Below are 14,500 nucleotides of genomic sequence, written 5' to 3'. Positions count from 1 at the left end.
CCCACTCAGAGTGGTTTACAAAGTATGCCATTATTATCCCCACAACAACAAACACCCTGTGAGGTGGGCGGGGCTGAGAGAGCTCCGAGAAGCTGTGACTGACCCAAGGTCACTCAGCTGGCTTCAAGTGGAGGAGTGGGGAATCAAACCCGGCTCTCCAGATTAGAGTCCCGTGCTCTTAACCACTATGCCAAACTGGCTCTCAGAGATTGGATGTCACATTTTGCAACAGAAATGGATCTAGAGTTGTGGAAAAAATTCCAGAGATGCCATATTTCAGTTAAGGTGACATTGAAATGTATTTATGACCAGATTGTTGTGATGCTGATGAATCAAAACTAGGGGTATGCACTCACACAAAAAAAGTTTGGTAGATCTGGATCCAGGTTTCAGGGATACAATTTTTTTTTTTAGTATCACTGGAATCCAGGTTAGATTCTCGAATCTGATCAGAGAATCCTGAATTTATCCAGCCATTATTCCCATCGGGGAAAACTATCCAAGGGGTCTGGGGGGTATTTTTCAAGGAAACTCCACCAAGTTTGCAGGGAACTACTACTTCTTGTCCACTAAAGACCCCCAAATTTCAGGAAGGTTGAACTCCAGGGTCCAGTTCTGTGGACCCCTAAACAAGGTGCCCCCAGCCATTCTCCGTTGTTTCGTATAAGGAAACATTTCCAAGGCTTTCCATGCAAAGGGAAACCTTAAGCAAAGGCAACCCCTGGCAAAAAGCCAGTCCCAGATGCAAGTCACTCCCATGCAAGATGAACCAACAAAGCCCACCAGAACCAAACTACAGCAAGGGAACCCATGTCAGACCAGAGAACCCCAGCTTCAAACCTGAGAATCCTCCCAGACTGAAGCAAAGGGGTGAGGCACATTGAAGCCATGGAGTTTAGAAGGCTGCCGGGAATGGCTTGAGAGGCTCTTTTGGAGCTCGAGCAGAGGTGGAGGGGCAGGCTGGGGGAATCCCCTCTGCCTGCTGCCTCCTGCCCCCTGCCAGCCTCATCTCCTGTCTTGCCTTGGTGCAGCGCTTGCCCACTTTTCATGTTGGGCTGAGCAGTCATTCCCAAGGCAGCAGGCACCTCTGCTGTTCCTCACAATTCCCGCTGGGGTCCCCTCATTGCTTTCCTCCTCTACAGCTGGCAGATCCTGCCAGAGGCATCAAGAAGAGGTGCCAACCATGCTCACTCGCCCATCCTGGCTTGTTTCCTTGTCCCCAGTTACATCCCTGAGATGGGAGTGGCACTGCCTTGCAGTGGGAGCTGGAGGAGGAGGAGATGCTGGTCTGCTCCCCACCCCCGGAGGGAGAAAAAAGCAGTGGTAGGGCTGTAGGGGGAGGGGGTCTTTCATTTCTTTTCCTCCCCAGCCCCCTCTGCTGCAGCTGCCTGTTTTTCAGAACTGCAGCGTGAAGGACTTTTTTGGAACTGGTGTGTGTGTGTGTGTGTGTGTGTGTGTGTGTGTGTGTGTGTGTGTGTGTGTGTGTGTGTGTGTGTGTGTGAAATCCACTCTGCCTGTTGCCTCCAGTCTTCCTCCAGCCTTGTGCTGCTCTCCTGCTGCAGTGCAGATCATGCCTGCAACCGGATAATCTAGCCCGTCAAAGGTCGGCTTTCCAGATCCCATCAGTGTGATCTAGCATAGCCGGATTATGCCAGATTGGCACGAATCTAGCTCTTTCGCTGGCTCACAAGTCCTGGATTGCACACTCCTAGTCACAACCGACTCACAGTGACTCCTTCCATGCGGGGCTTCAAGGAAGAGGTGAGCAGAGGTGGTTTGCCATTGCCTTTCTCTGCACAGCTGCCCCAGTCTTCCTTGGTGGTCTCCATCCAAGTACTAACAGTGGTCAGCCCTGCATAGTGCCCAAGCTCTGATGAACTAGACTACTCTGGCTGAACTCCAAACATAAATACAAAGATTATGTTCTTAAAGTGCCCATTAATACTGCCTTTGTGAAAGACATTTATGTATCACTTTGTTTTTAGTTCAAGTAAATTGATTCCATTTTGTTTTGTAGGATGTACATTGATTAACCTGATTGTAATAGCTTATCTTGAATGTGTTTTTTTAAAAAAATAGGAAGGAACAGCTGTGCTTTTGGAGCATCTGGCTGGTAGCTTGGCTTCTGCGATCCCTGTGAGCACGCAACTCGACATAGCAGCTCAGCATCATCTCTTTATGATGGGTCGAAATGGCAGCAACATCAAACATATCATGCAGAGAACTGGTGCTCAGATCCATTTTCCCGATCCCAGCAATCCACAGAAGAAATCCACGGTCTACCTCCAGGGCACTATTGAGTCAGTCTGTCTTGCCAGACAGTATCTCATGGTAAATAATTTAAATGAAAGCTGTGGGAAAATATCAAACAATAATAAGAGAGAAGGGACGCCCCTGTGATTAAATGAATGCTAGAAAGGGCCCTGTGTTGTTGACCCTCAGGCATACAATAGGCATGAACCTGCTACCCTTGCTAGCTCTCTGAAGCAAGTCTGGGCTATACCACTTCAGATTACAGGTAGGTCCTGCCACGATGGAATCCTCTTCCATGCAACCTAAGAAGTTAGCATGCTGAGAAGATAGCCGCAAGATCTTAGGAGGCTTTGTGTGTGAAGTGCCAGTTGGTCATTTGGCCCAGACTCTCTCTACACAATACTTTTGACACATGGTCTTCACGTGTTGGGAGATGCAGTATCTGGGAAGCATAGTTTTAAATGGCAAAGCCAGCAGAGAGAGCTCCAGAGAGGGCGGATTCTCTCACAATTCTCTGCCGCCTCTGGCATCTCCCCTCCTAACTAACTGAGCCTTTGCCTTGCCAAGGCTCAGTTAGTTCAAGGTTTCAAGCAGCGAGAACAGCAAGGTAAAAGCTCCAGAAGGGGAGACAGTCCAGCACACCAGAGATAGTCGAGGGCTGTGAGAGAATCCATCCCCTCCCCTCCAGAGCGATCTCTGCCAGTTCTGTCTTTCAAAACTATGCTTCCTGGCTAACATTACATCTCCCAACACTTGATGGACATGCGCCCTGTCATCTCGTGTAGAGAGACTCCCCGATACAGGGTTTACCATCTCATCTCAATGAAGATTAAGAGTGCGTGTTGGTGTGTGTGTTATGTGCCATCAAGTCGCCTCTGACCTATGGTGACCTTATGAATGAAAGACCTCCAAAACATCCTATTATTAACAGACTTGCTCAGATCCTGCAAACTGGAAGACATGGCTTCTTTTATTGAGTCAAGCCATCTTGAGTCTTCCTCATCCTATTTCCTTCCACTTTTCCTAGCATAATTGACTTTTCCAGAGAATCTTGTCTCCTCATGATACGACCAAAGTATAATAATCTCAGTTTTGTCATTTTAGCTCTAGGGAGAATTCAGACTTGATTTGATCCAGTACCCACTTAATTGTCTTTTGGGCCATCCATGGTATCTGCAAAACTCCTCCAGCATCACAATTCAAATGAATCAATTTTTCTCCTGTCAGCTTTCTTTACTGTCCAACTTTCACATCCGTACATGGCAATGGGGAATATCACAGTTTGGATTATCTTGATCTTGGTTCCCAGAGAGACATCTTTATCTTTAAGGGTGTTCTCTAGCTCCCTCACAGCTCCTTACATGCTGGTACATGTCACCAAATGTGTCTTATTCACACACCTTTTCTTAGGTGTATGTGTTAAACATTTTAAGCATACACCTAGATAAATATAATGGGTGTGGTCCAATGAATGTTAAGTACTTCAAAGTACCATATATTCCAATAGGAGAGTTGAATCCTACCCTTTAAAATAAATGGGATTGAAAAATACTAAACTCTAGCGGGATTATGCCCATAGGGCAAAGAGGCCATTAGTTTATATATGACTTTATATAACTGTATGAATCTGAAGCAAATACTTTTAAAAAGTGTATTGAAGTTTTCAAATCCCGGCACAAAATTTTGCAAAAATCTATTGGTTCATTATTGGTCTTCTGCACAGTCCCACATGGGACTGGGCATGCGTAGGCCTGTCGACCAGATGGATTTTACAGCTTTTTTTTCTCCTCTAGAGGAGGCTCTCTCCTCCCAGAGTGCCTGTGTGGTGATTTCCTGCTGAAGATGCCCGTGCTCTAGGGGAGTGCGCCCCTCCGACCTTCAGTTCCTTCTTTGCTGCCAACCGGTTAGGATCACCAGTGAGAGCTTCTCCTCTTTTCACAAGTCGCTGATCTCCTTCTGTGGAGAGATGGAAGGAGCAAGCAAGCAAAGTAACTTGCTCATGGCTGATAGAGCCCTACTTAAAAAAACAAAAAAATGCACCTAGTGCGCAACAAACAATTATGAGGATTATGCGTAGGAACTTCTCCTATATTTGAGAGCTTCATCATCATCATCAACCCCCTTCTACAGAGGGACAGAAGGGGAAAGGGAGTGAAGCCTCTAACTTGCGCATGGCTGACGGAGCCCTATTTAAATAAAAACGCACCCAGCGTGCGGCAAATGATGACAATAGTCAGTAGGAGCTTCTGCTTGCTCTGTCGTCGCTGTTTCTTCCCTTTCTGTGGAGAGACGGAAGGAAAGTGAAAGCAAAGTCTTTAACTTGCTTATGACTGATAAAGCCCTACTAAAACTCATCCAGTGTGCACCAAAATGACAAGGATTGTCAGTAGGAGCCTCTCCTGGATTCGAGAGCTCCGTTGTCACTGTTTCCCTTCTGTGGAGGAATGGAAGGAGAGAGAGAGTGCAAAGGTTCTGACTTGCTCATGGCTGATAAAGCCCTTCTGTATATGCACCCAGTGTGCAATAAAATAACAAGGACAGACACTCTCTCTGCCTCGTTTGCCTGGGGAAGGTCACAATGTGAATTCCTCCAAGGTGGAGCTGAACGAGTGATCAGGCTCAAGGCTATATTGTGGGAGCGGGCATTGTCAACAACAACCAGCCAAACAGCAAATACCTCTGCACTCGCAGAGCATGCTGAACATATGGATCTGACCTCAACACCGAGCTTGGTGCCAACCGCTGTGGCAGCTTCGGATCTGACAGTCTCCCATCGAACCCAACAGGCCCCCTTCAAGGGACTCATCAGAACCATCTGGCAGGGTCTGGTCCTTGACTCCACCCCTCGGATCCAACAGTCGATCAGTTGAGATCCTTGGAATTGAGAGAGGCTGTGCGCAATGCCCCAGAGCCTCTTAGGTAAGAGGCGGGATCGAAGTTGAAACGCTTTGAGAAAGGGGAAAGAGCCCTAGACAGAGGCTAGTTGTTGATCTTGAAATGCTAGCAGTGGAGGGGATTGAAACCCCTCGAACGCCCCCGTCTCACTCAAAATTGTTGTTCTTTGTCTGTCAGGCTCTGCTAGGGGGATCCTTTCAGACTGCTTCACATCATCAGGCCAGGCTGGTTGAGTTAAAGGCCTTTATTAAAGGATCTCTACCATTCTAGAGCACAGTACAGAGTAATTGCCAGGAATACTAGAGCAAAGCCCAGGAGGCCAGTTATACCCTCTTCCCCCCTCGCCCTTTCTCTCAAGCAGAAGCCCATTAGTCTTGGCACCCAGGCTCTCGTGGGAAGGCTGGAAGGAGAGTCAGAAAGCTGAGAGGGACAGGTGCCAAGGCCACTCAGTGATTCTCAGGCGCCTGAAGATAAGACAGCTGGGAGTAGGGCAGCAACAGAGAAAACAGTGGAAAAACAGCAGACCTGCACTCTCCCCCCCACCTCCCACCAAAGAGAAATCACTGAGTATGGCAGGCAGGTCACAGGCTTGCTTGACGTTGCCTGAAGAGAAAGGCATGGTTATACAACCCCATTTAGACCAGTGCATCCAAGGGTTTGTAAAAACCAGTTATCAGGAGTGATGCCATGCAGGGGTTCCTTCCTGGAACCTGTGAAAGAGGCTTCCAGCACCAGGCGCTGATTGGGGGAGATGTGTATCACATGGGGTCGATCGGATCCATGTTTGAGCATTGGGCTCTGGCACATCCCTGACCACCTTTGATTCCCAGGTCAACAATGAAAAGGAGCCCAAGCTATCCCTTCTGTCTCCTTGCCGGCATAGCTGTAGAGGCCAAATGGTCGTGAAAATGCAAGCAGAATGGACCATGTATATTGTAATAGCACCTTTCTGACCACAGCATCGCAATTTCATTAACTGTTGGAAAGGGCCAAAGCCAATATCTTCTGCTTCCCTAGGTACTAGATCTTCTCTTCTTATGAAGGGACCAAGTATCATCCTGTCCCCAGAATGAATCTTACAGCAAAACTAATTCTTTATTGGTTGACCTGCCTGATGAGATAACAGAACTTACACTCTATTACAACAGGGCACCCACTGATGCTGTTGTAAAGCACTATGCCCTGGATATTTGTCAAAATAAGCAGTTTGGCAAGCGTTGTTTCAGTGAAGAGTCCACCTTCCTCCTCGTTATAGCTTGCTAAACTCCCATGTGGGACTGCTCAGAACACCGACAATGAAAACAGGGTTGCGCTTACCTGTAACTGCTGCTCATTGAGGTCTTCTGTGTAGGCACTCATACCCTCCCTCCTGCCCTGCTATATACTCTTCACTTCTCAAATGGAGAGTCTGGCGGCAAAGGAGAAACTGAGGCTGGGGGGGGGTGCACTCCCCAGAGCGTGGGCGTCTTTGGTGGGAAATTGCCGCACAGGCGCTCTGGGAGGAGAGTGCCCCCTCTAGAGGAGAAAAAAGCTGTAAAATCCGTCTGGTCGGCCGGCCTGCGCACGCGCAGTCCCCATGTGTGCCTGCACAGAGACCTCAATGAACAACAGTTACAGGTAAGTGCAACCCTGTTTTTCAGCCCCTACTGTTGAAGTGAGCTAGCATTGAAAAGAAGTATCTTCTTGATTTTTTTAAAATGTAGAGCTATGAATGTGGGGATTTGAGGTTTACAAATACAAAGAATATTTGAAATTTTAATGCAGTAGCCCCCAAAACAGCAACAGTGAATCTTGACTGGTCACAGTAATTTGCAAGTGTGTGCTTTCCTTTCGATGGTAACTAACGTGGCCGTTTTTTTCTTTCAATGCTGCAGGGAAGTGCACATATAGTGGGATGGTAAGACGCGGTTCCATTTATCTGTACAGTATATGATTACTAAAAATCCATTCAGTGTGGAGGAAGAAATTAATATAGAACCATGGTCTTTAATCTGTTCTAAAAGAAAAGGGACACCGTAGCTTTCTTTTCAGAGATGTCAGAAAAATCAGATAAAAGTACATTTGCTGGCAGTGCCGAGGACCTCGCGCTCCGTAAACACCCTGCATGATAAAAAGCGGCCTAAGTCCTAGCGCAGTTTCACAGGGTGACTTGAAGCCCCACTGTAGTCTTGAGCACATCATGTGACTGTTACAGGGCTATAGGGCTGGAAAAGAGCTATTTTAAAATCTAATATGCATCTTAACCTATAGATTTTGTTTTTATTCATATTGTAAGCCGCATAATGAATGGAAGTATTTTGCCTAAGTGAATAGTGACTTGCATCATACCAAAAATAACCAGCAGAATGTGACTTTCTCTCCTCGTTCTTCCCCCTGCAGCTCAAAATGCTTCCCAAATTGCTGTTCTTTGGGGATGGGGACACCCTCTCCCCCCCTCCAAAGTATGAAGAGGGAATTGGGAGGTCTGCCATGTGAGGGGGAAATTGGTAAAAATTGGCTCCCTTTCTGCCTGAGAAAATATTAGGTGGAATTCAACCCAGTGAAATTCTAGGTGTTACTAAAAAGTTAATTGCTCTTCCGATGTTCAGTTGCCTTCTGCCAATTTTGTAATGTCTGTGTTTGAGTGAACTTGTCTGTTTTTAGTTCACATTTCATATATAAAAAGATAATTCTTTTAACTAGTGTTTAGATACGTACTGTTGACCAGTTCTAATCAATGATCATGTTCATATGTGTCATTTATGTTGGACAAGGTCAAACATTGTACAAAACTATGGTTTACTGGTTGGACTAACTATATATGAATGCTGACCTGCCGTGATGTATCTGTTACGACTGCATTTAAATTATAATATTTAATTCTAGGGAGGTCAGATTCTAGTGTTTTAATATTGTTAGTTTTTACGTCTTGAGGTTTGTCCTCCTAAACTTTGTATTTTCTTGTATCTCTTTTTTCCACTGAAAACTTGCAATGACCTTTGGCTGCAAGCAGAATAGACTTTCTGGCTAGTCAACAAAGTTCTGTTTACCAAAGAGGGAGAAGGGAGCAATTTCATTCCCTTCTTTCTGCAGAGCCATGTGGCTTTACTCAACAGAGGTTCAAGAGCCCAGAAATCCAGCCCTTTGTCTGTGAGCTGAATCTTGGTTTTACAAGCTAACCATAGTTTCCTTTGATGTTTGAATGGTGTCACTGAGTTTAGACATCAGTGGTATGATTCGCATTGACTGATAGTTGTTTGTTAAAGGAACAAGCCTTAGGAATTTTCTGGCTTGCATGGTCTCTCTGTCCTCATCTGCAGCTTGTAAGTTAATCAGTTCTGCTCATGACAAGCTGTGATTGGCCATTTTCATTTGAATGGCAAATGGCGGTTCTCTTTGCTCAAAAAAACCCTAGTCCCAATAAACCAAACAAACAAAAAAGCAACAGAGTGCAAATGACTAAAGTGCAAGATTATGTTTACTATTAGGTGTGTCTGCTTGATCCAGTATGTGTATTTGTATGATACTTGGTGTATTAAGTTGAGTACGCAGTTGTTTTCAAGTTGCCTGTTATATATTTTATGCCACATATACGTGATCTCATCGTAAAGCTTTGCACTTTAGTGTTGTTCTCTTCAAAACAGGATTTCGAGCCACAGTTTAATCCTAACTTAGACTTTCCTTCCTGGAAAGCAAGGAAGCAAACTGCAGTTTGTCATTTATTATTATTTATTAACAAGATTTTACACCCTGCCTTTCTGCCCCTATAGAGCCACCAAAGCAGCTAAAAAAATTAAACATAAAGATGAAGATCTCAGCTTAAAAACCAACTCACCTTTAAAAACCAGCACACAAATACATCATTAAAACAATTTAAAACCAAAGTTTAAAATTAATACAAAAGATGGAAAATTGGTCTCCAGACCCCTCACCATCGTCATTGCCCTCCTCTGGACAAGTTCCAGTTTATCTATATCCTTCTTAAATTGTGGTGCCGAAAACTGAACACAGTACTCTAGGTGAGGTCTAACCAGAGCATAGTAGAGCGATACCATCACTTCTCATGATCTGGACACTGTTTCTGTTGATACAGCCCCAAATCACATTTGCCTTCTTAGCTACCACATCACACTGCTGACTCATGTTCAGTGTATGATCTTTTTTGCACATACTACTGCCAAGACAAGTCTCCCCCATCCTATTATTGTACATTTGAGTTTTCCTACCTAAATGCAGAACTTTGTATTTATCTCTGTTGAAATTCATTTTATTTGTTTTAGCTCAGTTTTCCAGCCTGTCAAGATCATCCTGTATCTTGACTCTGCTACCCTTCCCAATTTAGTATCATCTGCAAATTTAATAAGCATTCCCTCTATTCCTTCATCCAAATGTTTTATAAAAATGTTGAACAGAACAGGTCCCAGGACCGATCCCTGAGGCGCTCCACTTGCCACTCTTCTCCAAGAGTACAAGGAACCATTAACAAGCACTCCAGTTACAGATCTGCCTAACAGTGATAGGATCCAAACCACATTTTATCAACTTGTGAACAAGGATATTATGTGGAACCTTATCAAAAGCCTTACTAAAATCGAAATAAACTAGGTCTACAGCATTCCCCAATCCAGCAAGGTAGTAACTTTCTCCAAAAAAGAGATAAGGTTAGTCTGACATGACTTGTTGGTTTCTCAAAGTATCTCTGGGGTGAAGATCACCCAACACACACACAAATCCATTCATTGCCAATGGTCCAGTCTTTCAGAAATCCTATACTGAGGGAAACAGGACAGGGGGCCCCAGAGGTATTGAGCAGAAGTCAAGCCATTGACACTTATTGCTCAGCCAATCCAATTCTCCCATTATCCATTTCGAAGGCTGAAATCCAGATTTGGTTTCCCCTTACACAAACTGTGATTATAAATTAGGTCAACCTGCCCTCATAGCACAGGTAACCAATGCTGGTTTCTCACTGGGATTCCTTACCAGAGAATGGAGGGGTGCAAAGTGCATGTGCAAGTTGAGTGGTAGTGGGTTCATGCGCATTCCCACTTAGTGCACCTATTAGGAGTGTCTGAATGGAGTCTTCGTGTGTTCAGTGACCTCCTGTTGGCATTAATTACAGAGAACTGATGCAAAGCATAGAATGAAAAACTGGGAAAACTCCTCCCCCACTGCCCACAGTTTTATATGCAGTGTTTCTGTTCACTTTTAGTCTTGCAGTGCCAGAAATCAAGGCAGGAGGACTTTAGCCTAGACATACCAAGCTGTTGAGATTTTCCAAAGGTGCCATTGTTGGCAGTCCTGCACAAGCTGAAGGTTGCTCATCGGTGTAGAAAAAGTGGAAGAGAAAATTTTAAAAAAACATTCCTGTTTATGGCAAACTTCAGTTTACAGAGGGTGGTGCATGGGGCATTTGGTGTGTTCTGAGATTTGGGATGATTTTTTACAGGCTAGTTTTTTATTGGCCTTTGTTTCAGGGTTGCCTTCCTCTTGTGCTGATGTTCGATATGAAGGAAGAAATTGATGTAGAACCACACTTTATAACTCAACTAATGGAACAACTGGATGTCTTCATTAGTATTAAACCAAAGCCAAAACAGCCAAGCAAGGTTAGTCAGAATCTGTCTTTTCTATGGGCATTTTGTCTTCAATTTGATGTCCCAAAATATACCAACTCTTGTTTATATAGTTAGAAATTTTTGGTTTTTATTAACAATACTTGATATTTTCTGCTTTGACAGAGTAGTTGTGAAACCAATTTGTATATTTAAGGATGAATCTACTTATACTTTGCAGTAATTGGTTACCAGTAGAGTACCGAATCAGGTTCAAGGTTCTGGTACTAACCTATAAAGCCCTATGCGGACAGGGACCGGCGTATCTGCGAGAGCACGTCTCCCCATATGAGCCTCAGAGGACTCTTTGCTCTAACGCAAACATCTGCTGAAGGTCCCTGGCTCCAGGGAGGCCCACCTGGCATCAACCAGGGCCAGGGCCTTCTTGGTCCTGGCCCCAGCCTGGTGGAATGTTCTGTCTAATGAGGCCAGGGCCCAGCAAGATTTATTGTCTTTTCGCTGGGCCCGTAAGACAGAGCTGTTCCACCAGGCGTATGGTTGATGCTAGGTGGAGCCCCCCTGTCCAGTTGAGCATAGTCTATGCCCTCCCCACTAGCAACATCCTCCATCTGTTGAGCTCCATTGTAAATGCTCTGATGAAGGTAAAAGGGAGGTGCCTTGTGTATGCGTATAGTGCATTTCATTATGCCGCTGAGTATATGTGTATGTATATATATGTATTTTAAATGTTAGGGTGTTTATATATTTATAATTTTGAACTGTGTAAATTGTTAGATGTATTTTCATAGAATCATAGAGTTGGAAGGGGCCATACAGACCATGTAGTCCAACCCCCTGCCCAGTGCAGGATCAGCCTAAAGCATCTCTGACAAAGATTCATCCAGCCTCTTCTTGAAAACTGCCAGTGAGGGAGAGCTCACCACCTCCCTAGGCAGCTGATTCCACTTTTGAACTACTCTGACCATGAAAAAGTTTTCCCTAATGTCCAGCCGGTACTGTTGTGCATGTAATTTAAGCCCATTGCTTTGGGTCCTACCCACTGCTGCCAACTGGAACAGCTCCTTGCCCTCCTGCAAATGACAGCCTTTCAAATATTTAAAGAGAGCAATCATGTCCCCCCTCAACCTCCTCTTCTCCAAATGAAACATTCCCAAGGCCCTCAGCCTTTCCTCGTAGGGCTCAGTCTCCAGACCCCTGATCATCCTCGTCACTCTCCTCTGCACCCTCTTGATTTTGTACACATCCTTTTTGAAGTGAGGCCTCCAGAACTGCACACAGTACTCCAGGTACAGCCTGACCAAGGCAGTATAGAGAGGGGCTATGACCTCCTGCGATTTCGACACTATGGCCCTTTTGATACAACCCAGGATTGAATTGGCCTTTTTTGCCACCGCATCACACTGACTGCTCATATTTAGTTTACAGTCCACTCTTACCCCAAGATCTCTTTCACATATGCTACTGCCCAGAAGTGTATCCCCCATCCAGTATTTGTGCTTCCCATTTTTATGGCCCAGATGGAATACTGTGCACTTGTCTTTGTTGAATTGCATCCTATTCACAGCTGCCCATTTCTCCAGAGTATTCAGGTCTTGTTGAATTTTAATTCTATCTTCAGGGATGTTTGCTACCCCTCCCAATTTGGTATCATCAGCAAATTTAATGAGCAGCCCTTCCACTCTTTCATCCAGATCATTGATAAATGTATGTAAATTGTATGTATTTTAAATGTATGTAAATTGTAATGCGCCCTGAGCCTGCTGGTGTGGGGAGGGCAGAATATAAATCTAACAAATTGAATTAAATTAAATCACTTTAGAAGATCTATGCCGGCCCACCCTACACTTTCAGTAGAATCTAGAAACAAAAAGTCACCCCAAGGCTGGTACCCCCGTGGCCTCCTCTTAACCCCTCACTGTGGATTCGTGTTGCCTCTTCAGTCGGTCACAGTAATCTTACTGCCAACCTGCTTCCATTAAAAATCCAGAGGGTCCAGGAGCGCTATTGAGCAGGATTCGCCCCATTAACTGTATAAGAAGTCCTTGCAGGGCATTTGCATATTGCTCATTGTACATCTTTCTCAGTTCCTGATACTTTAAAGTGTAGGCAGTGGATTACGGTAAGAAATTCTAAAGTAAGAAAATGAACCTTTAAATATATCCTGAGGGATTTTCCTCTCTTTTCAAAATAGAACAATTTCTAAGGCTGAAATTAGTCCTCATCTCTCCATGACCAAAGAAGTTGTAGATCTGTCATTTTTTACATTGCCTGAAAGTATTTGGGTGTCCTCATGTGGAAGTGACGGGAGTGGACGTGACTGGCACTCCCACCCCGGGGGTGAATCTCATCTGCAGTAGCAGAGGCTGCAGATCCTTCTCTCATGGGCACAAAGTGTGCCTTTCCCGTGGGGGCTTGGGTGTACAAACTCCCACACTTCTGTTTGAGATCTGAAAAACATAAACTCTTTTCTGAAAGACAGAGATCTCTCAGTGTCACAGTGTGGAAAAGATGTTGGCAGGTCATTTATATCTACTCAGGAGGGGTGGGGTTGTGCTGAGTCATCCTGTAAGAGTTTCCCAGGGTGTGGAATGCTAATGGCGGGAGGCTTCACTGTATCCTGAGGAGGTTCTTTTGCATATGGATTGGTGCTTGATGTGCTAATCTTCTCTGCAGGTCTATTGTCGTGGCCACCCCATCCATCTGTTCATAGAATTCGTTATCCCATTGGAAGTAACAAGACATACTTGTCAGTTTTGATGTATCCCTGTTTACCAAGGTTCCAGTAAAAGACACTATTGCACTTATTAATCAGATTTTCCCAGAGGATGTAACAGCCTTATTCCATCATTGTCTGACAACCAGTTACTTCCAATGGGATAACGAATTCTATGAACAGATAGATGGGGTGGCCATGGGGAGCCCTCTCAGCCCAGTTATAGCAAACTTCTACATGGAACATTTTGAAAAAACAGCTCTAGAATCAGCACCCCACAAACCTAGTGTATGGTTCCGGTTTGTGGATGATACATTTATCGTTTGGAGCCATGGGGAGGAAGAATTGATGGGGTTTTTGAATCATCTCAACAACATCCACCTGAACATACAATTCACAATGGAGAAAGAAATCGAGGGAAAACTCCCATTCCTGGATACCTTGGTCATCCGCAAAGCAAACTTTCAGTTAGGTCACAAGGTCTACAGGAAACCAACTCACACGGATCGGTACTTACACAAAAACTCCAATCACCACCCCTGACAGAAAAGAGGCATAATGAAAACATTAGTGGATCGTGCAAGACAGATATGTGAGCCGCACTTTCTCAATGAGGAAATTAATCATCTAAACCACGCACTTCAGGCAAATGGCTACTCCAGAAATGAAATCCGAAGAGCAATCAAACCCAGGATGAATCAAACAACCAAGGAAAAACAGTCTCCTACAGGAAAAGTGTTTTTGCCATATATCAAAGGAATTACTGATCAGAAGGGAAAGCTTATGAAAAAGCATAACCTTCAAGCAGTATTCAGACCCACCTGAAAAATTCTTTTGCTGATCGTAGCATCTGTTGTATTTTTCGGTAGAGAACCCCTCACCTCTGCAAGAGTATACCGTATACCCTGCAGCTGTGGACAAGTTTACATCGGGACCACGAAGCATAGCATCCAGACAAGAATAAAAGAACATGAAAGACACTGCAGACTTGGACAACCTGAAAAATCAGCAGTGGCTGAACATAGCCTAACTCAAACAGGGCACAGTATCTTATTCCAGGACACCAAAATACTGGACAACACTT

At 44.6% G+C, this 14,500-nt stretch overlaps 1 protein-coding gene across 1 annotated transcript in view; it reads left to right on the top strand.

The window, feature by feature from the left end:
* BICC1 (BicC family RNA binding protein 1) overlaps positions 1-14,500 on the top strand; it is a 398,003-nt gene that overhangs the window by 326,667 nt on the left and 56,836 nt on the right. The window contains 2 exon segments of the mRNA XM_055001373.1: positions 2,080-2,331; positions 10,605-10,736. Of these exon segments, the coding sequence (XP_054857348.1) occupies positions 2,080-2,331; positions 10,605-10,736 (384 nt within the window).

Source organism: Eublepharis macularius, chromosome 17 (assembly GCF_028583425.1).
Source record: "Eublepharis macularius isolate TG4126 chromosome 17, MPM_Emac_v1.0, whole genome shotgun sequence".
Taxonomy (NCBI): Eukaryota; Metazoa; Chordata; class Lepidosauria; order Squamata; family Eublepharidae; genus Eublepharis; species Eublepharis macularius.
This window is presented reverse-complemented; position numbering and strand designations above follow the sequence as displayed.